Source organism: Amblyomma maculatum, chromosome 2, assembly GCF_055883805.1.
Source record: "Amblyomma maculatum isolate TAMU_Amacu chromosome 2, ASM5588380v1, whole genome shotgun sequence".
Classification (NCBI taxonomy): Eukaryota; Metazoa; Arthropoda; class Arachnida; order Ixodida; family Ixodidae; genus Amblyomma; species Amblyomma maculatum.
In genome coordinates, this window is record NC_139345.1 from 97328131 (window position 1) to 97354407 (window position 26277).

The 26277-nt window shown below is 46.4% G+C and overlaps 1 protein-coding gene across 1 annotated transcript; it reads right to left on the reverse strand.

Moving 5' to 3' along the window:
* Window positions 1–3722: 3722 nt before the first annotated feature.
* LOC146199338 (alpha-L-fucosidase-like) lies at window positions 3723–16307 on the reverse strand. Its single transcript, XM_084594801.1, has 2 exons — window positions 15472–16307; window positions 3723–4609 (listed from the first exon to the last, which is right to left on the reverse strand). The coding sequence occupies exons 1-2, from the start codon at window positions 16089–16091 to the stop codon at window positions 3847–3849; spliced, it is 1383 nt and encodes a 460-aa protein (XP_084450927.1). The 5' UTR covers window positions 16092–16307; the 3' UTR covers window positions 3723–3846.
* Window positions 16308–26277: the final 9970 nt, after the last annotated feature.

The window sequence follows — 26277 nt, forward strand, 5'->3', positions numbered from 1 at the left end:
TCTCGCGAAAGAAAGACATCGTGTGGCTAGTTAACCGTCAAGAATAATTAATGGCATGACGATCGTCCGCGTCTTTGCGCGAACATTAATCTCCCGTTGGGGCGCAAAGCCGATTAACAAAGCATGTCCCTACCCTAATGAACGGCCCACAAATGGGGAGTTTATTTCGGGAACGGAAAAAGCAGGGGAATGTGGACGTATGACAAAGACTGAGTCATATTAAGAGTGGTGCGCTCTAAAAGGGGCGGAGTGCATGTTGTTCTGAATTAACGGATGAGCAAGTGAAATTAGGGTTTATGAGGAGGACCGGGGAGCGTGTGCAACATGGCATGAATAACCTCGGAAGAGAGTTATTACCCACGGAAAGCAAGTTTACGTCGGAGAGGACCGGGGCGTTTAACGAGGAAGGATGTAGGGAGCCTCTCGGAAGCTCCTTAGGCTAAGGCGGCTGAAGCGAGATGCTACCTAGTGGCCCCATCGTAGCTATCACTGCAGTACTTGAAACTGACGCAAAACATATGCGCAATGGGTATGAATATGAAGGTTCAATTCTTTTAAAATGTTCTCCTTTAAACAATAACATTTCACAAACATCAGAGAAACTTTTATTAAATCTTCTTTGCCATTAAGTGGCGTGTTGCAGGGAAGTTCCTTTGCATTTTAGTATAATTTGGAAGTATTTAATCTGAGCGCGTTGTCAACACGTAACAGTTTCAGGAAAGTTTAAAGAAACAACGCGTGGCAACTATGCCACCCTTCCTTCACCTCTATAGCGGATATGAGTGTTAATAATAATCTATGGATGAGCAGTTGCTTGCACAACAGAAGTCTTAAGCGATGACGTAATAGAAACAGTTTTGTGTGACTCTCAACACATTTTCGCGTTGTGAATATCATTTTAGCATTTTTAGAGCGCAGCTCTTTGGCGTCCGTTCCTGGGTTTCGCGTCGGCGTCGGCCTCGTAACCAGCTCCGCCCCCCTTTCATCCCCCCAGCGCTAGCAGCGACCGACTGATAGCGCTGGATGCCGCTAACGCCGCTAGAGAGTCAAGATAACGTGACTGCATAGAACACCGTCGCCGCCATGCAGAAAGAGGAGGGGAGGGTCCCCCCCCCCCCCCCTCTTGTTCCTGTGTGGAGGATAGGGTGCTCTTCAGTTGCCGACGCGCCGGTTATTTCACGTAGGCCCCGGCACGTCGACCACCTTCCCACGGCTAGACCTGGTTCTTGGCGCTGCGGAAGCGAGGGTATCATATTGTTTGCGTCGGCATCGGCGGCGTTGTCCCTGAAACCATTTCCGCAGCTTGGGTTGACTCACTATCGTCGTCAGCAGCATCAGTCAGTCGCTGCTATCTCTTCTCTCCTCCCTTTATCGCGTTGTCCGCTTGCTGCGCGCGCTTCTGCCCCCATCGTTTGCCGCTGGGTGTACACGCCGCCCCCCTCTTCCTGCGAGTCTCCGGTTGTCAAAGCGCCGGCTCGAACTTAATTCCTTTCTTCGCGCGCTCTAAAAAATACTGTGATAGCGCATACATGTGTTGCTCGATTTCTTTGCCTCAATCTATCGAAAAGGTGAAACAGCGTATTTGCTGCGCTCAAATTTCGCATTAGGAAGTAACGTAATCGTCGGTAATTTTTTGTTTGCTTCATAAACGTAGCGTAGCTTCCCTCTGGACGATTTCTTTTCCATTCTTGACTTTCGGAGAGTTGCGGCTCGTGCGCAATATAAAAGCTGGAGAGAACCCTGAGAGTGCACTTCAAATTAATTATTTCATTTCTTAACAACCACACTTACAGCCTACTTACGGGAAATATCCGATTCGATCAAAGTTGAATTTCATTAGAATAATGCTCGACCCTGTCTATTTTGCTGAGAAACGTAGCAAGCAGTAAGATTAGCATAATTTAAGGTTTTGAGAATTAAATTTCAGTGGCTTTCATGATGCCGTAAATTTATTTATTGGCACCACTGGAAGAAAGAGATATTCTGCTATTGCCCTGTTTATTTAGAGCTGTAATTACCAGAGTAACCCAGCTGCATATTGTGGTCAAGTATTCATCAGATACGAAATTATATTTTATTTACAACATTTCTGATGGTTTACAGCGACCCGGACTGGACCCTTTAGCAGAGTACTTGCGTTTATAAAAGTTCGCTTAAGAGAACGAAATAGGAAAAATAAAGCTATCTGTGAGTCTTAGTATATGCTTCTGATCCAACATGAACCTTAAGCAACTCGCCCAACTCACCGTTTTACGAAATAACTTCCTCAGCCTCACATTTCTTAACATCTTCGAGTTGTATAACAGCGGACTGGCTACGTATCGAATAAAAGCGATACGTAAGCCTGCTACAGAAGTTGAAAAAAAAAATAAATAAGGGGGAGGGGGTGGGAGACGAAAGGCACTATCCAAACGTGGCGGCAAAATGGAAGACCGAGTTCAGCGTTTTATCGTAGGCTGCACGTAAAAAAAAATTCTAGGGGGCAATTCGGACCACTAAAATGCGATGAGACGAAAGTATTGTGCAGTGGTCAGATTTTTAACTTACTGCTTCCTCCCTTCCATTTTAATGCGCTGTTCAGGCGTCCGCAGATACCGCGCCTTTTCATTCCTGTAAAGAAATTTGAAACGCCACTGATTCCTACTTTAATGCGTCTTCTTTTGTATGCTGTGCGGCGATCGATAAAGCCCTAAGTGAAAGACTCAGTATGGATGCCTGGAACAGACGCCAGGCGGAGTCAGCTTCATATATGCGTGAATGACGTCATGACCGGGTGTGACATTATAAATACGTCAGTTCCGGGTAATAAACGAGTGTTCCAGTGTGTAATTGCAGATGGCAGGAACGCTCCTGTCGCGTGGCGTTCTTTGGCGCGCGGTGGTGTTGGTTGAGCAGAGCCGCGTCGCGACACCGGCCTCATCCTTGTGACGTTGCTGTGACGTCGGCTCTCAGTGCAGAGGCCTTAAGTTCGTCTAGGTGGTGTTGATTAAACATGACCGTATGTGACGTCATGATGGATTCACATCAGGTCATGACATTATGTCACAATGTGATGACGTCACAGTCATCTGTCTCATTATCATCATCACTGTCCCTATCACTAACTGCCCCTATCAGTATCGATCACTATCTAACACTTACTAAACTTCACTTACAGCTTTAAATGTAAATAGTGGCGGTGCTCTCCATGGCAACCGCGTTGGCATGGCGCTAGACAAGCAGTTTCACACGTGCCCGGCGTGGCTGTCAGGATGATTGACATCTATAGTGTGACAGGACGGACACTGACACCATGAGCCATTAAAGGCTTTCGCCTTAAAAGGATGCTTTCGAAATGAACACACAAGAAGCAAGTACGGCTAACGAAAGAGTGCTCGAACGTAAATATGATATATGTGCCATCTACGCGATATGTTGCTGTGTTGCGAACAAAAAACGGCAGCACTTGCTGTGGTGCTGAGGTGTTAGGGTGCCTGACTACAAAGCTGAGGAACCGGACTGGATCTCAACGTGGTGTCCGCGCTTTCATGGAAGGAAAGCCAAGTGCGGTTGATTATTCGGGATGTCAACGCAGCTCAAGGAGACAAAATTAACCGAGCCCTCCCCTATGGCAACCCCTCTAGCCCGAGTTGCTTTGAGCGTTACACCCCACAAACTAGAACGGGGTGTGTATGTGTGCACGTGGTAAATGCGGCGACAAAAGCTTCCAATAAGACTTTGAGTTGATTTAACTTACCAACATAATTGAACTGCTCAGTTTATATTTGCGTGAAGCTAAAATCTTCATTTCATGTATGCTTCACAATAAAGATCAACGGAACATTATCAGCAAAAACATAGCGTTCATTACAGTGCACCTTTGATTTTGAGCACCCACGCCCACGGAGTGGGCAAAAGATCAGGCGTCAGGGGCGGAAAGTAGATCACCGTCTCGCCCACGCTGCTCCTGTTTCTACGAGTCTCGTTGGAGAACGCAGTCAGGTCATAGCCGTGCAGACCAAGCATAGTTATCTGGCCTTTGTCGCTCAGTGAAAGCGAGCCCAGTACAAGCTTGTCGTTTTTGGGCCATTTCAGGACTATAGCGTAGACAGTGTCGTTCTTGGACGTGTACCACACGCCTGGGGTGAAGCTGTCATTCTGGTGCTTCCACGGCCGGGACCCGTAGATCGCTTCGCCGTTCACTCCGAGCCAAGTGCCGAGTTGCGTGAGGCGCTCTTCGAACGCGGGCAGGATGATACCGTCGCTCGTTGGTCCCACGTTCAGGAGGAAGTTTCCATTGCAGCTCACGGTGGAGGCAAGTTCGGCGAGAAGTTCCTCGATGCTGTGGTAGTCGCTGAGGCGAGCGTTTCGGCGGTAGCCCCACGATTCCTTGTCCACGGTCATGGCGTTCTCCCACTTGTGTTCAACGAGAGTGCCCGGGTCGTAGTGATCCTTGCAGTTGAAGAAGTCTCCGTGTTTGCAGGGGATTCCTTGGCCCCACCGATCGTTTACAAGGACGGTGTCACGCACGGGGCTGTCGTTGTAGAGCCAGGCGAGGAACTGCGTGCTGTTCCAGTAGGTGTCCGGGGCTTCCCAGTCGCCGTCAGACCAGATGATCTCGGGACGGTATCTGCGTGTCCAGAAAGAGGGCTATCAAACCTGGTTACCCCGAGAGCGCTTGTCAGTCTCTGATCACTGCATATTCTACGATCCGAAGTTAAGAGCGTGTACTCATAAGCCAAAGCCATCGCCTTTTAAGCAACTTGTGTGTGGGGTCTAAAGGACTTTTTTTATTATTATTACAGTGAAATGAAAAACTTAAAGGAGAAAAGACAGCTTATAGCCCCTACTTTTGATGCTTGTTGCCAAGTATCCTTGCTAAAATGCGTCGAATGCATTACGTCACGCTGTTATTCGTTAATCTGTACGCACGCAGCGTGAGGTCCTTCTTCTGAACATCAAATGTAGAATAAATATTTTTCCAAAGTATTTAATCTGAACATCAAAATTAGGATAAATATAAATCTTTGGTGTTTTCCAAAGTATTTAAGATAAATCCAGCTAGTAAGCTTGCAAGAAACATCGGAAACTTATCATTTCCATGGCGTATAGTTCTTTAACAGTACTAACTGAACAAAATCTTGCTAGATGAGAAACTCGATAAATGACAAGGTATTTCGCCACGGTATGAACTACAATAAGGAAAAAGAAATAGATGGTCTCGTAGATGTCTCTTAAGAAGAGAATGGCGAAAGCCTACCCTTCGCTTTCCTATCATTTGCCTCTGATAGCCGGGGTGGCGCAGTGGTTACGGTGCTCGACTACTGTTCCCAAGGACGCGGGATCGAATCCCGGTCTCGGCGGCCGCTTTTCGCCGGGGGCGAAAAGCAAGGCGCCCGTGTTCTGTGCGATGTCAGTGCACGCTAAGGAACCCCAGGTGGTCGAAATTTCCAGAGTCCTCCACTACGGCGTCTCTCATAGCCCGAGTTGCTTTGGGACGTTACACCCCAAAAACCAAACCAAACCGTTTGCCTCTCATCGGCGTTCATTGCAGTGCTACATATAACTATAATTGATTCACAGGAAAGGAAATGCGCAGTATCTGTCACATTTTCTCCGGCGTTTTTGGACGGAAAACCGTCGCTACTGTCGCGTGGCGTTCCTTGGTGCGCGTTCAAGTGTGGTATAGCAGATGGCAGGGACGCTAGACGAGAAATAATCTCGTGGAATCTCGCAGAAAATGGCAGATCTCGCGCACAACTCTCGCCCACCGGATTTCGGTCCATGAGCCTAGAAAGGCTTTCACCTTAAAATGCCGAGTTTTATGGGAGCTGATCCTGGCCCTGGCTGGGACAGGTAGGTCATAGCCGCTTGCGGCGGGAGCTAGCCTGCCACTGAATTTTTATCTGTTGTAGGCTGTTGTTGTTGCGGCTGTATGAAGAAGGAAAAGAAAATGCACGGGCCTGCTACTGGCTCTGTAGCTGAGCCACCTCCGCTGCCTCGTGCAGACAGAAGATTTTAAACTGATTTATTTATAGGAAGGGAAAGGCGCGGTAACTGTCACTTGTTTTCTGTGGACACCGCAACCGCACCGTAAAGGAAGGGAGGAAGGGGGAGTGAAAGTAAAAAGAGAGAAAGAGGAGCCGTAGTAGAGGGCTACGGAGTAATTTAGACCGCCTGGGGATCTTTAACGTGCGCTGACATCGCACAGCACACGGACGCCTCTTCGTTTCGCCTCCATCGAAACGCAGCCGCCGAGGTCGGGTTCGAGCCCGGGTACTCCGGCACAGTAGTCGGGCGTCTTACCACTGCACCACCCCGGCGGGGCAAACAGAAGAGAAAATCGAGAAGAAAGAAAAGGAAGAGGGAAAGAAGGACGCGCGCCGCAACAACAGCCGTCGTCCACCACCGAAGCGGTGGCGGGTGCAATGACGGCCTACAACTGATAAAACTTCGGTGGCAGGCTAGCCCCCGCCGCAAGCGGCGGTGACCTACCTGTCCCAGCCCCATCAGGGGAGCTTTGTACGCTGTCATTGCACCCGCTACCGCTTCGGTGGTGGTGAATGACGGCTGTTGTTGCGGCGCGCGTCTTTCTCTCCCTCTTCTTTTTTTCTTGTCTATTTTCTCTTCTGTCCGCACGAGGCAGCGGAGCTGGCTCAGCTACCGAGCCAGTAGCAGGCCCGTGCATTTTCTTTTCCTTCTTCCTACAGCCACAACAACAACACAGTTTAATGGCCAGGTGGTCGAAAATACTCCGTAGCCCTCCACTACGACTCCTCTTTCTCTCTTTCTACTTTCACTTCCACCTTCCTCCCTTCACTTACCGCGCAGTTTAGGTGTCCACAGAAAACAAGTGAGACAGTTACCGCGCCTTTCCCTTCCTATACATAAATCAGTTTTAATGGTACACATACTTGACCAATGACGGATAAATGAAAAAATAACGCACTGGACAATTCAGAATCGCTACGTATGCGCCTGAATAAGTTTTGAGCGTAAACTGGTGAGATGTTTTGTGATAACATTCATATTGAACTTCCATGGAAAGTTCGTGAACCATTTTGTTAGTGTCAAAGACAGTAATTGTAAAATATGATCGCTAGTTTATTAACACAGCAAGGTTTGGGAAAATGTTTTTTCTGCGTCTACTATAAACGCGTTGAGTAATAACGCTCCAACTAAGTATCGAAGCAGAACGTATACATCAAATTAATTATACTCTAGTAGAGAGTGTAGAGAAAGTAGAGAGACCAAGGAAATTGGGATTTTTGCAGAACACAAAGCAAAATTAACAGAGGTTGATGGAAGCGCTCTAGCGAACGTTTCGGAAAGAATAATTATCGAAGACTAAGTCCTGTTGTGGAGGAGCTTGCCGGCACAGAAGTCCTTCTGTCGAAACGTTAGCTAGGCACTGAGGCTTCTTCTCAGCCTTTAATCATTTTGATTTACACTTCTAATACGAGGTGATATTTCCATCGGAACTCGAAAATATTGACGAATGTTTGCACTATTTCCAATGCAAGCTTGTTTTAAAAAGAAGCTTGAAAGCATTGTGGTGCATAGCAACAACACAGAAGCTTATATTCTGATACCGCGGTGTTTGATGCTGACTGATTTGAGACTTTGCTTTACGTTCCGCTTGAAACTGAAACACCGGCAAGGCAGATTTATAGCTTATAGAAAAGAGGGTTGATGAAAAATGCCACGCGATATATGAATTCACGCTCTCATATATCAGCGGCAGTTCAGAGTTTCACTGTTTTAAACAGTTTTGCCGCGCTAGACTTGTTAATAAAACACTGCTTCGCACTATTTTAGAATTAAAAGCCATGAGATGTTTGTCTATAGAACTTTTCCAATCAAAACTTGCGCCAGAAACAACAGTACAGTGGATCTGTGCAAGGCTGATTTTGAGTCCAAGGCAGCAGGAGGTTAAAATAGACACACATTTCTGAATAATTAACTTTAATTTGTTTCACTGTTGCGCAGTAATTATTGCGGAATTAAAGTTCTTCAATACTGAAGGAAATGCATTTTTTTAAAACTTTGTTGATCCGCTTAGTGTTTGGAAATGCCAAATATTGAGCCATATTCGAAAAAGGAGCCAATGTCGAAAACAACACTAGAGATGCTTGGTTTACTTCGGTTTATGGGCTTTACCGTCAAAAGAGAACACAGGCTATAAACGACGTCGTAATGGAGGCCTCCGGAGGAGGAAGAGGAAGAACATAATTTAATCCACTTGGACCTTTCCTCCTTAGGCCTCCAGAATAATTGTTTTACAGCAAAGATGGGAGCAAAAGTAGAAAGAGGTGCAGTAGTGGAGAGTTCCGGAATAATTTAGACCACCTGCAGATCCTTAAAGATTGCACAGCATACGGATACCTCTCCGTTTCGCCTCCGTCGAAGCGCAGTTCTCTCTTGCTTCTTTCACTCTCACCTTCCTTCCTTCCCTTACGGTGTGGTTCACGTGTCTACCAGGAAAGTGAATGATACAACGCCTTTTCTTTTAAATTAACCAATTTAAATTCGTATTTTAAATTTATGTATGGCCAGAAATTGTTAATTGGTTCATAGGAAAGGAAGGGTGCCGTATCTGTACCACACTTTCTTTGTGGGCGCATGAAGTGCACCGTAACGGAAGAAAGGAAGGTGGGAGAGAAAGTAGAAAGAGGACTGCGGAGTAATTTCGACCACCTGGGGGTTGTCGTGACGCTGGGGCTACGTCGACCCGGCCTTCACTTGGTAGCGTGCAGAGACTCGGGGTTGAAGTAGGATTGAATCTTCGAAGTTGGTGAAATATGTACAAGCAGGTTTACTGGCACTTTGAGAAAACTTATTTACAATATTTACACGAAAAAGAAGGGTACATCAGCAAAATGGCAAGCGTTAAGAGTTCATAGCGAGAAGCGACTGGATGAGCCGTTTACCCAGGGCCCAGAGCGACATTTCGTGCTCTGCAGCGTTCTTAAAAACCCCCTATGTCCAGCCCCTCTCTGAAGATGCTGACCAACCAAATCCAGGGCACGCCCCTCAGGTATCGGCATCCAATCGAACACATCACTGCACTGATGGTCTGAAGCACTGACTGGTCCGGCATTCATTCGTTGGGCGTGATCACTTGTTGGCGGGAAAAGCTTGGGAACGGCGAGGAGAGGAGGTACATTTCTATTCTTCAGCAAAGAAACCACAGGCTGGTTCTGACAAGGGGTTTTACTTCTCAGAAACCCGAGTGCACGTGGCGCCGCATAGGGCTCCCAACATGGTCCCTTTTCGACAATTGCAAATCTTTCCTGCATTCCCGGGAAATCACTTAATGGCCGTATGAGTCATGCTCCTTTCTTGTCCTGCACGTCAGCGGACATGTCACTCTGTCGTCTCCTTTGGATAGGAGGCATTCATCACTGGAGGATAGCACTTCTCGACTGGAAGGGTGAACAAAAGAAAGAAAGCACTTCCTGCTATTTCCCTCAGGGGGACGTTTCTTTGTGTTTTTCCAGACGTTCTCTTGACAGGGTCAATTTGGCATTTGCAGGTTGTCCACAAAGCAAAACATGCTTACAAAACAGGATTCCTGGAAACAGGCTCACTTAGAGCCATTGGACCATCACCACATATTCACAAAACTTATCCATGCCCACAGGCGAACAATAGAGCGCGCAATTGCGGATGCTTGGTCATAACAGCCTCCTCCCCCGCCAGAAGAGTCTCGGAGGGCAGCAGTCCCAGCTGCTGCATGAAGAGACGACTTAATGGCCTGCACGTGAACGCTTGAAGCTCGCTGTTGCTTGTCGCGTTGTCTTGATTGTTGTAGGCCAAATTGCTCGAGCTGTCTGAAACTCAACCACATGTCGAAGCAAGCACTCGGCTCCCGTCTGAAGAGACCAGGTCAAAAGAAAACTGCCATTGTTGTTCGAGAAAAGCCCACTCTCAAGACGTTCAGGACCCACGTATTCCTAGAAAACCAAACGTGCTGCTTTACATAGTCACACATATACAAGCGCACGAAAAAAAAAAAAAACCTGATTATCAATTTGGATACATGGTGAGGAACATCTCGGACCGCTTAGAAAGAGCGGCTAAGCGCGTCCGCATTCCCATTTAACTTCCCCTTTTTGTATCTTATTTCAAAATTGTACTGCTGTAAAATCAAGCTCCACCTAAGAAGGCGACTGTTCTTCGATGTCGCAGTTTGCAGCCAAGCCAGGGGACAATGGTCCGTCTCTACGGTGAATTTGGCCCCTCCAAGATAGCACTGCAATTTTTGAATGGCCCATACAATGCAAGCGCATTCTTTCTCTGACGCGCAATAAGCCCTCTCTCTAGAACTCAGTTTTCTGCTCAAGTAGAGCACGGGGTGCTCATTACCGTCGTCATCTCTCTGGCAGAGAACAGCACCTAACCCTCGATCACTGGCATCACACTGGACCGTGAATTCTCGGCCATAGTCTGGAGCTCGCAATACCGGACGGCTAATCAGCACAGCCTTCAGGTTTACGAAGGAGGCTTCCTTTTGTTCGTCCCAGACTACATTTGTCGGTTCTGTCTTGCGGAGAGCGTCGGTCAGAGGGCTAGCCAAAGATGAATAGTTAGGGATGTAGTGATTGTAGTATCCCGTCAGACCTAGGAATGCTCGAATTTCCGTCTTCGTGCTCGGCCGCGGGTAGTCTGCTACCGCAGAAATCTTAATCTCGCTGGGTTTCCTGAAACCTTGACCTACATTGTGACCCAAGTAGTCCACGGTCGCCCTTGCCAGGCAACATTTCTCGGCCTTTACGGTTAGTCCAGCTTGACGCAAAAGGCTCAGTACAGCTCTTAGATGTACCATATGGTCCGCCCATGAGTCGGAAAAAACCGCAATGTCATCTAAATAAGGCACCGCGAATGTTTCACACCCATTTAAAACCCTATCCATGAGTCGGGAAAAACAAAATGGAGCATTTTTGAGCCCGAAACTCATCATTGTTGGCTGGTAGCTGCCCGTCGGAGTGACGAAAGCCGCGTATCTGCTGGCGCGTTCAGTGAGCGGTACTTGCCAGTATCCTCGAGTAAGGTCCAGCGTAGTCACATATGCCGCTCTACTGACCTGTTCTACTCTCTCCTCAATATTCGGAATAGGATACACTTGATCCCTGGTGAGAGAATTTAGCTTTCGGTAGTCTACCACAGGCCTAGGGTCTTTACCTGGAGCTTCTACTAAGATCATAGGCGAAGCATAATCGCTTTCCGAGGGTTTTATTACTCCTAATTCCAGCATGCGAGTTACTTCCCTATCCAGAATTTCTCTTTGCCTTGGAGAAAATCGGTAGCACCTTGATCGCACTGGCACGTCTGAAGTCAGCTCAATATCGTGCTCAGTCAAATCAGTCCTGCCTGGCCTGTCCACGAAGCAGGCCTCAAACTCTGTTATTATTTCGCCCAGATCGGACAGCTGGGATTTCTTTAGTTCTCCTCTCTGCTCCGTCTTTCTGAGAAGCTCCTGAGCGTTGCTTCCTTTTCCGCTGAGGCAAATCAAGTTGTCCCCAATCTCCTCAGGAAGGTTTAACGTTAGATTTACCATGGTTTCCCTCTGCTCATAAGGATTCATAAGATTGCAATGATAAATGCGCACTGCTTTACGCCTATCGGGGATTTTCACTGCGTAGTTAGTGTCAGAAAGCTCTGCAACGACTTTAGCAGGTCCTTCCCACTGTACTTCGAGCTTATTCTTGGGATCATTGGCTTGCTCCATAGCTAAGTCCTCTCGGGTTCCACTTAGAAGTCTCGTGAGATTACTAGAGACTGGCGGCAAGAGGTTACTCTCAAGAACGTCCTCATTCCGCGTCTCATCAAGCTCACTTTCAAGTTGACTTATCTGAGATGCCTCGCTCTCAAAGTTTTCTGACCCGCTATCTTCCGCATCGACCACTGTCTTAACTGCCGTTTCCTCCGCTGTGGAATTTTCTGGTATGAGCAGTGTAGCTAGTTCTCGCGCCTTTGAACGTGTTAAGGCCTGCACATCTCTGTCTCCGAAAATCAGAAGGCAAGCTTTGACCTTCTCGTAGTTGTCCGCGTCCTCCTTGTTTAGCCGCGCGACAACCTCCGCTGCCTCGCAGGGCAGAACCGTCAATAATCTCTGAGACCACGTGTCTCGCTGGAAGGACAGTTCTTCGCAAGTTCGCTCAAAGTTACCCAGATACAGACCGATATCCCCTGATATCACATATGGCTGCATGTACTTTGACATCTTGAAATCTGCCTCCTTGTTGAGAAGAGGTACCGCTAGCTGGGGACAATTGCCCGACCTCTTGCTCAACTCTACTTCTAATTTCCGGAGCTCAATTTCTAGCTCCCGCTTTTTTGCTTCTCTCTCAAGCTTCTCACGTTCATGCTCCCTTTCCTCTTTTTCCCTCTCAAGTTCACGCTCCCTTTCCTCTTTTTCCCTCTGACGTTCGCGCTCCCTTTCCTCTTTTTCCCGCTCTTTCTGCTGTCTGAGCTGTTCCTTTTTTTGCCCGATGAGGTTCCATGCTTCACTGAGCTCCTCATCATCGGTTCCCAGATCAGTGATTGCCTTTATAATCAAGGGTTTTCGTGCCAAACCACTTGTATCAATTCCCAATTCCTCACACAATAGCAACAGTTCCGGTTTCTGCAGCTTTTGTAGGTCCATGATCGCTCCGAGTGTCGGCTACTTCCAAAACAACTGTGCAAACTACCAAACCTAAAGGCGTTTCCACACTCTTTTTACCAGTTCTAAAATCTAACCCTGTTCTAGAACCTGGTCCACATCAGAAGAAAAGCCAAGCACTCACCCACACATGCGATCGATGTTCCGAGCTGCTCTCTTGTTGGCCGATTGTTGCGCCTGCTTGTTGCTTGAGATGCCACCTCCGATCACAAGGTGTTGTGGCTTGTAGCTTCAGATCCACCTCTAGTCATCAGATGTTGTGGCTTGTAGATTCAGATCCCAACGCTGGTCACCAGTCGTTGTGCTTGTAGATTCAGATCCCACCGCTGGACACCAGTTGTCGTGACGCTGGGGCTACGTCGACCCGGCCTTCACTTGGTAGCGTGCAGAGACTCGGGGTTGAAGTAGGATTGAATCTTCGAAGTTGGTGAAATATGTACAAGCAGGTTTACTGGCACTTTGAGAAAACTTATTTACAATATTTACACGAAAAAGAAGGGTACATCAGCAAAATGGCAAGCGTTAAGAGTTCATAGCGAGAAGCGACTGGATGAGCCGTTTACCCAGGGCCCAGAGCGACATTTCGTGCTCTGCAGCGTTCTTAAAAACCCCCTATGTCCAGCCCCTCTCTGAAGATGCTGACCAACCAAATCCAGGGCACGCCCCTCAGGTATCGGCATCCAATCGAACACATCACTGCACTGATGGTCTGAAGCACTGACTGGTCCGGCATTCATTCGTTGGGCGTGATCACTTGTTGGCGGGAAAAGCTTGGGAACGGCGAGGAGAGGAGGTACATTTCTATTCTTCAGCAAAGAAACCACAGGCTGGTTCTGACAAGGGGTTTTACTTCTCAGAAACCCGAGTGCACGTGGCGCCGCATAGGGCTCCCAACATGGTCCCTTTTCGACAATTGCAAATCTTTCCTGCATTCCCGGGAAATCACTTAATGGCCGTATGAGTCATGCTCCTTTCTTGTCCTGCACGTCAGCGGACATGTCACTCTGTCGTCTCCTTTGGATAGGAGGCATTCATCACTGGAGGATAGCACTTCTCGACTGGAAGGGTGAACAAAAGAAAGAAAGCACTTCCTGCTATTTCCCTCAGGGGGACGTTTCTTTGTGTTTTTCCAGACGTTCTCTTGACAGGGTCAATTTGGCATTTGCAGGTTGTCCACAAAGCAAAACATGCTTACAAAACAGGATTCCTGGAAACAGGCTCACTTAGAGCCATTGGACCATCACCACATATTCACAAAACTTATCCATGCCCACAGGCGAACAATAGAGCGCGCAATTGCGGATGCTTGGTCATAACAGGGTCTTTAACGGGCGCTGACATCGCACAACACACCGACGCCTCTTCGTTCGGTCGGAATTTTTTTTGAAGGCTTCGAACTGATATTGCACAGAAGACAATCTCACTTCTGCTCGAGGATGAAAGCGTGTGATTGTATACATATACTGGCGTCACTAAGTTGGATTGTGGCAGAATAGCGAGCTCGCGGGAGAGGGCCTATAGTAATCCCCTAAAGTGGCGTTTGTTCTGCTTAGGCGGTCGCATACATTGCTGATTGTTCTTTGTCTGCATCAGTTGAATAGCTATCTAAAAGCAAATATACTGAAACAATGCTTTGCCGAATACACACAGATAAAAGCCTATACACGCGGAAACTTGATAAAATGCCGAGGTGAATCTGCGAGGTTATGGCCCCGGATATGACGCGTAATCTTCAATAGCCATACAAATCGAACTATGAGGTAGAAAAGCTCCCTTCATAATATGAGAAACTGTTGTTATTAGCAGAAAACAAAAACGATGCAGTGCGAACTTAATGCATCAGATGATACTCAAGTGAAGCTTGAGGTTTATTTTGGTTTGGTTTGTGGGGTTTAACGTCCCAAAGCGACTCAGGCTATGAGAGACGCCGTAGTGGAGGACTCCGGAAATTTTGATCACCTGGGGTTCTTTAACGTGCACTGACATCGCACAGCACACGGGCGCCACTCCGTGAAGCTTAAGGGGCGGCAGACACGACTTGCACGTGATCTGCCATAAATCAATTTTGGTCTCATTATAACCACCTGTCCTACGTTCGAAGGACGCGGAGCAGGTTGTTGGCATTTTTATTGTGTCTGAAAATTAAGGGGTGGCAGACACGATAAAAATGCCAACAACCTGCTCCGCGTCCTTCGAACGGAGGGCAGGTGGTTATATTGAGACCAAAATTGATTTATGGCAGATCACGTGCCAGTTGGATAATTGACACTCCGCCGCAGTGTCCCAGTAGTTACGGCGCCCGAATGTTGAACATATGAAAGCAGGATCGAATCTCGACCTCGGGGCCGCTTTTCCATGAAAGCGGAAGGTAGGACGCCCGTGTACTGTTCGATACTAGTGCAAGTTGAAGAGCCTCAGGTGGTCGAAATTTCTGGAGACCTTCACTACGTCAGCCGTCGTAGTCGGAGTCGCTATGCGACATTAAACTCTAGAGACCAAAACCAGTGTCACGAAGGAAATCAATGCCACCTAGCTCTCATCTGCTAGCGTTAAATATATTAATCAGGAGTGATAGCGTGCACTAGGAGTGATAGCGCCGCAGACGTAATCCCCTCTGCATCGGTAATAATAATAATAATAATAATAATAATAATAATAATAATAATAATAATAATAATAATAATAATAATAATAATAATAATAATAATAATAATAATAATAATAATAATAATAATAATAATAATAATAATAATAATAATAATAATAAAACCTTCACGCCAGAACCAACAGGATAGGGAAAAGCCGCAAGATATTGATCCACTTACTTCGTGACTATTTCGATAAGCTCCGGCAACGTTTTGCGCTGGACGAAGTCGTTCGTCTGGAAACCGAACGCCTTGTCGGCAAGGTAAAGCGGGTTAAACCACTCGTACAGCGAATGGTACAAGCCGAAATGGATGCCACCCTTCTTTCTCACGGCTTGGGCGAGGTCGCCGACGAGGTCGCGCCGAGGACCCACATCACCGGCGTTCCAGTTCCACGACACCGAGGAGGGCCAAAGCGTGTATCCCTCGTGGTGCTTGCTGGTGAGAACCACGTAGCGGGCGCCCGCCTTCTTGAAGATGTCGGCCCAGTGGTCAGGGTCGAAGAACTCGGCCTTGAACTGCGGCGCGAAGTCCTGGTACGTGAATCCCGGCCGGTAGTTGCGTTCCATAAATTCGCGGAAGGCCTGAGACTTGGCGCCCTGCCAGTCCCACCAGAACCACTCGCTGCCGAAGCTGGGCACCGAGAAGACGCCCCAGTGAAGGAAGATGCCGATCTTGGCATCGTCGTACCATTCCGGAGTCGGTCTGGTGTCGAGCGACGCCCAATTTGGTGCGTATCGGCTGACCGACGGGGCTGTCAGGGCCAGGAGCGAGGTGCACACGAAAAGAAGGGAATTCATGGTGCAGGAAGAGGGGCTGACCTGCGATCCCCGGTTCACGACGAGGTATAGATGAGAAAGCTATTTTGTCAACAGCGAATATCCTTCTTATTCTGGGAGCGAATGGCGACGCTTCGTGCGGACGTACGCTACACGGTGACGGGCGCAGGCGTCCGTACTAGCTCAGCTCGAGTCCGAAGGGCTGTTTCCCTCCGAACTCTCGTACGTGATGTGTGCTCTCGTGTTGGCCGCTCCGCGACTCTCGAGATAGGAGCAGCAGCTGTTGATGCCGCAGCGCCGATAGCGATTTCGCCTTCTATTTGATATCGTCTCCCATTTCGGTTCTTTTAGATAACTGCGCTTAGAGATTGACACCCCACTCCCTCCTTCCTCAACGTGTGGTTTTGAAGCGTCTCTCTACTCTCTATGCCCAGCTTGTCTCTTTTTGCGTGCTGGCTGGAATCGAGTTCACGTGCGCAGCTAATACAGCGGATACGCGAAATTACACCTACATGGCATACTGCTGTCGTTTGTTGCTTCAGGTATCGCGCTTTGTGCTGTTGGCTAGCATGCCGAGAAGAGCAAAACTAGCAAGAAATGTGTTTTTGCGCTTGGAGCTTGCACGTAGTGCAAGGCATGCATATACTGCTCTTCTTGTGAGAAAAACCTCTCTGACCCCGTCATTACGAACTGTGTGAACACAGCGCCCCTCGCAAAATACAGTGCAGCCTGAATGATGTATGCACAAGATAAAGGAACGCCGACCTTTGCAGAGGAAGCGTAATTATAGCTTTCTCATCAAGCACCGGAGAAGATCACGAGGCTAGAGAATCAGCTCCTAGGCCAATGAAGGTTTCCTCGTTTCGCCGTTGCAGTTCAAAAAGGGTACCGTTTAAATGAGATGTCGGGAATTTTGAAGCAAACATTGTTTACAATGAACGAGAATTTCCGTTACCGAATGCGAGTTCCAACTCTGATCTCAATGTCTGTGACCAATCATTATGACATAATTTTACTTAGTCTGCTGCAAACAGTAGTCAATTCACTTGCTCTCTTTATTCTTGATGTCTTAATCTCTCAACGGAGATTTGGATGGTATGCTCATGTAGAGTGTCGAATCATAGGTGTACATGCAGTTAATTTAATGAACGTATTTGACAGCAAACAATAAGCGACACAAATGACAGGAGAAAAATACACTCTGTGTTGAAGTGTAGATGGGTATACAAATCAAAAGCCCTGGGAAACGGACAAATACGAGTCAACATATCTCTTCAAAACCGGAATATTGAGTTATGTGAAATAATCGGGATAGAATGAAGGCCTGCCCACAGGACATGGGATATAAAGGTAGGTAAATAGGTATGGGGTACGCACACGTATGATGTCATTCGAGAGAACGCAGAAGTCTAGCAAAAATAACATTCTTTTTAGCCAGCAGCTAACGCTAATAAGTGCGCACCACAACGCATACCTGTAATAACAGGCGCAGGAGTTTCATTTCATTTTCAATCAATATACAGTGGTTTATACGTAATCCTTGAATGACACCGCTGCATAAATCGACGAAGTTTGCAGATTCCTTGTCATCCTGTAGAATATTCAAGAATCGGATTGTCATTACAACGTAGATCATCCTGTCATTTTTGGTCGGCAGATATGCGCACGCACACACACACACACACACACACACACACACACACACACACACACACACACACACACACACACACACACACACACACACACACACACACACACACACACACACACACACACACACACACACACACACACACACACACACACACACACACACACACACACACACACACACACACACCACACACACACACACACACACACACACACACACACACACACACACACACACACACACGCACACGCACACGCACACGCACACGCACACGCACACGCACACGCACACGCACACACACACACACACACACACACGCACGCACGCACGCACGCGCACGCACGCACGCACGCACGCACGCACACACACACACACACACACACACACACACACACACACACACACACACACACACACACACACACACACACACACACACACACACACACACACACACACACACACACACACACACACACACACACACACACACACACACACACACACACACACACACACACACACACACACACACACACACACACACACACACACACACACACACACACACACACACACACACACACACACACACACACACACACACACACACACACACACACACACACACACACACACACACAGAGTCGAATGCTGATTTCAGACTCTGGGGCGTGAACCCCTGGGGTCCGACATTTCCAAATTTCCGGATCCCTACGCCGGAGTGGCTCATAGCATGAGTCACTTTGATATTGAACACTATAAAACCAACTTTCCTCATTTCACCATATAAATTGGTACAAACGTTTAAAAACAAATCTGGCGTCTCGTCGCTCGGGGATTTCTGAGACCATTCGACATGACCGAGCATTGATTTGTGAACGGTGTGTGTGGAGTCACTACATTATGATGTCACGTGGTCTTGACGTAACGCAAGAAATCGAAGAATAATCTCAGCTGAGCCGCTGATTGTTCGCACTTCTAATGTCGTGCAGAAGGTTTATCTGATTGGAATTATTCTTTATGCTACGTTTAGATTGGGTACCTGACTGAGCGGGTGAGAACTAAATGAAGTGCTCGTCATCCTCGATGAAGCAGGACTAAGAGGGACGACTCCGTAGCAGATTAAGGAGTCTTCATGCACTGATTTTTAAAAGGTTTTTGGATAGGCTCCGTACAGTAGCTATACCAGCAGCACCATATTTCATCCTAGAGGTTTTCGGAAGCAAAATGCGTTACTAATGTGCATAAGCAGGATGAAATTGGGTTCTGGCTTATTTCAGTCGGTTTGTTTTACTTTACTTATAAGAACGAGATCACGTACTTAGCTTTTTTGGCAACAAAAAGCGGCCACAATAGTTATTTCAGCTAGGCGATCGCACATATGTGCAAAATTTTATGCGGGACGACATGTTTTCAACAGGAAATGTCTGCGAAATCCCTCTCTTACACATAGTCAGTTTGCCTCACAATAATCAGTATGTCCACATAACCTTCCGTATAATCGCATAACATTGGAGTTTCCAGTTATTTATATTCAAACACGCATCCAATTTATTTCCAAGGCAGAAATGGCTACTTAGTGCGATGGCTGGATTACCTTTTAGAACAATATTAAACTTTCATACCGAACATTAAGTTCATAACGATATTTTACAGTATCTAGCAATTGCGTCATAGTTAAAAATGGTGTCCAAGAGGGCTGGACGTCCACGCATATACACACTTCGGTAATATTGTACCCATTTGTAAGTTCAAGCTGTTGCCCATCACTATGCGTTGTCATGAAATACTCACAATAAAATTATGAAATTAAAGTTCTTTTCGTATAACTGCAGAACTTTATTCGTTCGTAACGAACCGAAGTGTAGCGTAAGCGTAAAGCTTGAAAGAAAGCGCGCGCAGACCAAGTTAAACTATTGCTAGAAAAGAGCCAGCAACCACTTTTACCGTTGCAAGTGCCGAAAGATTAGCCACCTAGAAATAATTCACGGGAATCAGGGATTGATGTCACTTTTTTCTCGTGAGGAACTCGACGCTGCTTTTGCGGAATATAGGCGTTCGTCTTCACCAGGGTGACATGAAATCACATGCGCTGCACTGTCCCACCTTGACCACGACGCGCGAGAAGAGCGCCTCAAACATTACCACTCTTAGTTCGACGATGTTTTTCCTCACGAGTGGAAATCTAGTCGGTTGATGGCGCTACTAAAACGAGGGAAATCTCCCCTCGACATCACCTCGTACAGGCCAACAGCATTGGCCAGTTGAGTGAGGAAAGTAACGGAGAGTATAGTTTTGACGCGCCTTGAGTGGTACATCAAGAACTAAAAAATATACCTCAATGCAATGACCTGATCTCGGCAGGGTCCCACGTCTGTTGACAACGTCGTTGATCTCGTGTCAACGTTTCAACAACAGAAACGTATGAAACGTCAATCTAAATCTAAATGTGCCTGCGATAACGTGGCCCATGAAGCCATCCTTGATACGCTGGAAACTGTGGGCATCCGTGATCAGAATTTTGCGTAGATTAAAGCCATCGGACCAAATGACCATTTTTTTATTCAGTGTGAAGATGGCCCTACACCTGATTGTTATAACTACCGTGGCTTACCCCAGGGCGGTTACCTCAGCCCTACCTTGTATAACCTGGCACTCATAACACTCGGAAGGAGCCTCCCTAACACCGCTCATGCATGCACGCTAATGACATCTGTACGTGGGCCTCCTTTGTGACGCGCTCCTAGGTGCATGCAAGACTTCAGCGGGCAGCAACGATAACTTTTTATCTTCAGAACCAACGTCTCAGCATTTCACCTGAACAGACCGAGCTTGTGGCATTTACACGCAAATGTATGGTCAAAACATTTTTTTCAGTAAATCTCATCGTTTCTCAGGAATAACGATAGACAGTAACCTTTCACGAAGCCCTCCTTGCCCCCTTGAAAAAAAAATTAGCTGGGGTTCAGCTTTAGTTAAACCCGGTAGGTTGCGTAAGCAAAGCCGACGTAGCTTCTTCGTCGTCTTCTTCTTTCTTCATCTGCTCCGTCTTCTTCTTCTTCTGCGCGACGTGGTTACCGACCGGGTTTACCCGACGGCTTGAAGAGGGGCCCCATCTGCGGTCGCTTTAAAGGTCAAACGTGGCTTCCGGCCGGGTTTACGCGACGGGCTGAAACCTGGCGTTGTATTGCTTATGCAATAAAAAAAAAAGCTACCATATTTCGCTAACTTACTTCGATTACTTGTAGGAAAATCATGAAACTGATCGGTTCCGTCAATGATGGAGATGTACAGAGCACTAAGTTTTGTGATTTTTCCTGCGCAGTACACCCGCACTATCAAACACGTGCAAGGCTAATTTGGTGCCCACAAGGCAGTCCGCGGTGAATCCCTTTGCAAATGCCTGGGTCTCCCTCGAAGCGCGTCCTAGACCCCTTGTGAATGAGTATACGTTTTATTTCAAGGATTTCACACTATCATCTTGCGTTTGGGACTGTTTTTAGAGAACTCGGAGCTCGGTTCCCGACTATAAACTTTAAGTGTTCACCCTGTGTCCCTTTATAATGGTGGATTATGGACACGGGAAAAATTCATTTCATGGCCGCTCTTTCTTTCTCTTTATTCCCTTTGTTCCCCTCTTCACGTGTAGGGAAGCCTACTGGGCACCGCCTAGGTAACCTCCCTGCCTTTCTGTAATTTTGTTTCCCTCCCTATCTGTACAGGGTTGAAGTTTGACGCGATGTGAGTAGTATTCTCACCCTAAATTCCTGGACGAAAAGCAAGCCATGAGAACCAGGAAAATAACATAGAACAACGGATGTCAATGTGACCACTGCGTGACTCTCTCAGCGAGCTCGGACACTTATTTGAAGGATGAATGCGTTCGTCTTGCAACAGGACGCTATTTTAGTAAGATACAGCGAGCTTAACCACTTGAACAGCGAGCGATTCAAACCAAAACGAATGCCATCCTTTTACCCTTCGGGGCCCGCGCCGCATTTTCGACCAGGTCACGTCGTGGTCCAACGTCTTTGACATTCTTGTTCCCGGGCATTTTGAAAGAACAGAATCTGCACTCATCCGATTGCTTTCCGTGAGGAGTACGCTGTTAGTGCTAGCCATGCTGGTAAGCTCCGGCCATCAAGTGTAAAAAGAAACTCAGGTGGATCCGGTCTTGATTTCGGAGTACGTGAATTGGACCTGTAGTTACGTTTCAACTGTTGGCAGGCGCGGAAGTTTTTGCCTTGCCGGTCCCACCGGAACAACTCACTTCCAAAGGAAAGCAGGTGAAGCACGTGGTGAGAATAGTAATAAGCTCAACCATGTAGCAGCTCTGCCTTGATTTTTTTTTTTTTTTTTTGCCCCTTGAGAGCCATTCTCTCTGCCGATCACTGCGCTCGGAGGCCGCACATTTTTTTTTTTTTTTAGAACCTGTTTCTTTGCACGATTTTTCTTTTCATATGTAAGCTACGTTACATCAGTGGCAGTTTTAAAACCTCTTTGGGGTTTAAAGAGGCGTCAGCGTCGCCTGCGCTAAGTGTCCCGTGACCACATGCCACTAAGATTGTGGGAGGAAATCCCGTGGCGGCTGCGTTTTTATTGAGACAAAAAACATGGCGCCCGTGCATTGTGCGACGTCAGTGCACGTTAAAGAATCCCAGATGGTCGGAATTATTCCGAAGCCCTCCAATACGGCATCTCTTCCTCACTTTCTTCTATCCCTCTCGCCTTCTTTCATTTCCTTGCGGCGCGGTCCTTTCTATATAAAACAGTTTACGTTTTTTTTTCTTTTTTTTTTTTTTTTGCAGACTTTAGTGCGGTAGATCATTTCAAGACCTACGAGTGTTAGAAGAAATAATATCGCCATTATTACGACGAAAGAGGCTGATAGGTATAGCTTTCTCGATTCCTTCATGTTTTTCATCCAAGTATGGACCTAAAGATCACACTACAGAGTCTGAACTTTACGTATGACACAAGTCAATAGTCAGTGAAACCATATCATTCCCATGTGTAGCACATTCTAGAGGCTGTTAGTCCTTCCAATATTTGCTTTTACGCTGTTTTAGCGTAGGCATTTGCCAGGGGAAACAGGAGGCGCGCTTACCGCCCAGAAAATCCGATTTAAAAACTTTTCTGGCCTTCCTTTCGAAGTTTTTATTTTGGAATAAGCTGACGTACCATTTGCCGAAGTGGGGAAAGAACTTGAACTGATGTGTACTTTCACGTGTGTAAGGTTCTTCCGTGGTTCGAAAAATTTATGACGTTCTTTGAGGCAGTGTGGCACCAAATGCCACGAGCAATGAGCTTCTAGCTACTATACACCATGTGCCTGAAAAGGCGCACAAAGATGAAATGCGATGGTGTCCTTCCGAAGTCGTTGACGTCTTTTTGAAGGTGGATGAGAAGTAATTAAGGCCAGAAATACCGCCCCTCATCTGGTAGTCGACTAATTTATTGAAAATGGCTTGGATTCAAGTCGGTTTTCATGTGAATATTTAAAATAACTTTTTTAATATTCCTTACGACGAGCTTTTCTTACCTTCACGTGCTCTTATCGAACATCCTGTACAGGGGAGTCTGTTTCCCGTCATTCGCGGGATTTTAATGCGCCAGGATTACATGCTGCAATGAACCCCTAAACCGGGCTGTGTATTTGTGGTCACCTTCTGTTGTACCTCTCTCTAGGAAGAGGACAGCCGACACAGAGAGAAAGGGCTCTGGTGCTGCAGGAGGCAAAGTAAATATGGCCGCTACTGCCCCGAGACTGGGTTTCAATTCCGCTGCGGTCAGAACAGCAGCGCTTCGCTGGCCACTGCGCGAGAGAACTACGCTACCGCAGCAGCTGACTACAGCTGAGAACAGCTGATAACCCCACGTGTTTAACTGCCTGTATCTAAAATGTCGCATTAGGCATAGCATGTGGTCGTCTTCGTCCAGGCCTTCCATCCATGCGCAATAGATCCACACACACACACCATTATCTCATCGCCTTAAGGCCCGTTAAGAGGTAGCAAATATATATAGTTAATCGAATGTTTAGGGGAATCCCCCAAGGTGGAGTAGGCTTGTAATAAGCGAGCAATTACTCAAGACATCCACTCAAGCGCAGGCCTTTCTGCTACAAAAGAAAGATACAGCTTCCTCAGCAACTTCGTAGTTCAAGAACATTCATTCCCGAATCAGGACAAATTTTTCTTTGACGACGAAGTTTCTGTGGAAGCTGTATAGCTTTTCTATGTAGCCGTACAATTCAGCAAGGGTTAACCAGACTTAAACCACAAAAAAATTTTTTTAATCTGTTCTCATTATACCTGTCCTCCGTTGTTGCTTACTACAAGGACTCCTTGTACCTAAAAAGGGAATTTGTATCGCGCTAGCGTTGCTTCAGGGATACATGTGCCAGTTCGGTAGTAGTCGTTGCGCGCTTTTGTCTGCTTTTATCCTTCATCTTTTTTTCCGAGGGAAGAGAGGGGGTATTGATGCTTATTCTAAAAGCATGTACTAATTTTTCAATAGCCGTGAAGAGTCCCATGCGCTTTTTAAGAGGCAAACTATCGCAAACTGGAACTAAGGAAGGTATTTTGTGCAGCAATCGCTCTCTAGATGGGATTCCTTAGTGCATAATTTCATAAAAAGCAATAGAGATTAGAAATTTGGCAATGTGAGACAGGGGCTACGTTAACTTCGTTTTTTGTTGAAGTGCTTCTTTGAGGGGAGATATTGACCCTTCGCGTTGGGGAGCGGAATACATTTTTACATTTTGCAAAGCGTTGTTGAACTTCCGACAGCACTCCTTTTCGCAGTAAAACGTACGGCTTCTGGCTTTTTCTAAAGACATCGTAGAGAAGTGGCCAAGTTGCAACCCTTCTGAGTTTGCAGAACTTTGTGTTCTGAAATGAGTCGCTATGCTTTACTGTGAGGTTTCTTCCTGTCGACTTATAAGGGTGCTTCGTCACAAGCAATAGCTAGGGTTTGAGGAAAGGTTCGGCAATACCAAAATGACGCGCGGGCTTAGTACCATCGACGTGCCAATTTTTTTAGTTTTTTTTTTTTACTTGATCATATAACGTTTTGCATTAACGTTTTGCAGTTGTACTTCTGTTCTTGTAACTTTAAGAGCTTGGATTTATTGGATAAATATGATGACATGCCTGAAAGTTTGTTGGTTCTTCACTGAATAATTTGTGTCGCAATCCTAAGACGACAGATTTTTTTCAGCGACATAAAATTTTGTTATTGTTATCCGATAAATTTTTGCACAATTTTTATTCGATTCAACAAGGAATGTACCTTTCCACTCTTTTGCGATTCGCATTTTGTTTTTGAGCTCGTAATTACCCATAGTTATAACTCTATAGTGGCCTCCTAACTATGGTAGCTATTCAAAATAGTTGGCGAATTAGCCAATGTCTTTCGTATTTGCATTTTACGCATACCTGATATATGAAAAAAGAAATACGTTACAGAGCAATATGTCCGCTGAAGCAAACTTCCCAAAGGTAGCACTGAAGGTACCGAAAAAGTAAGGAGTGGGGATGGAGATTGGGGGATTGAACTCCTAGGTGCTATTTCTGGCTCTTTAGAAATTGAAAGCCGCTGTCACTACAACAGTGGATAAAGAATTTTCTGACAATTATCAAACACAAATATAAGTCTGGCTTTGTAATAAAAAAGGAGTTGAAACACTAGGCGGTCTCTGTAGCGAAACTACATGAGCCTTCATTCGTGAAATAGTCGAACCTGAATCTGACAATATCGTTTCTCGCTTCTGAGTTCAGATGCAGCCATAGTTACCGTTAAGAAGAAGAAGAAGAAGAATAAGAACGCTCGGTCACCCACAGCTAGTGCTTTCTCCATATTCGGTTCAGCAGCTTTGAACCATTCTAATTTTTTTTTTTTTTGCTATACCTATGGCATCGGGGCCGTCTGATCCTATGCCGTCGTTAAGCTAATCAGCAAACAAATGCAGACACATGAATTAAGAGGTCATGACTTCAGATCCCGATGGCGGTATGTGGTAACGTATTTCATAAGACTCATGACAAAGCCCCTCATTTTCCTATACCTCGAGTAGAGCATAAAAAGAAGGCAGGAAGAAAGGCAAGTAGGGTTCACCTTTATACACACTGTTTGACCAGTGTATCAAGTCCAACTGAAAAACGTATCGAGGAATAATGCATAATGTTTCCCTGCCATCGCACCGTCGTACAGAAGGCGCTAGTTTCTCGCACACGTTGACTTGTTATGACTTCTGCACTGCAGTAACCTTTCCTTTCCTTGACGTGGGTCAACAAGCTAACTCTCTCTCTATCCTCAAATTAGTTTTACTGAAGCATTGAAGGTCGCCAAAGTATCGCAAGCAGAAAAAGAAAAAAAAAAAAAACGTCTTTGCTCGTAGAATTTTACGGGGTTACTTTCTGCTTGATAATATCGATTGCTAGCATGTACAATATCTGCTCCACATTCATCTTCTACTTCGTGGCGATAGGAGTTTGGACACTGAAAGTCAACACTTGAAGCTGTACCGAGCTTTGCAATGGAGAC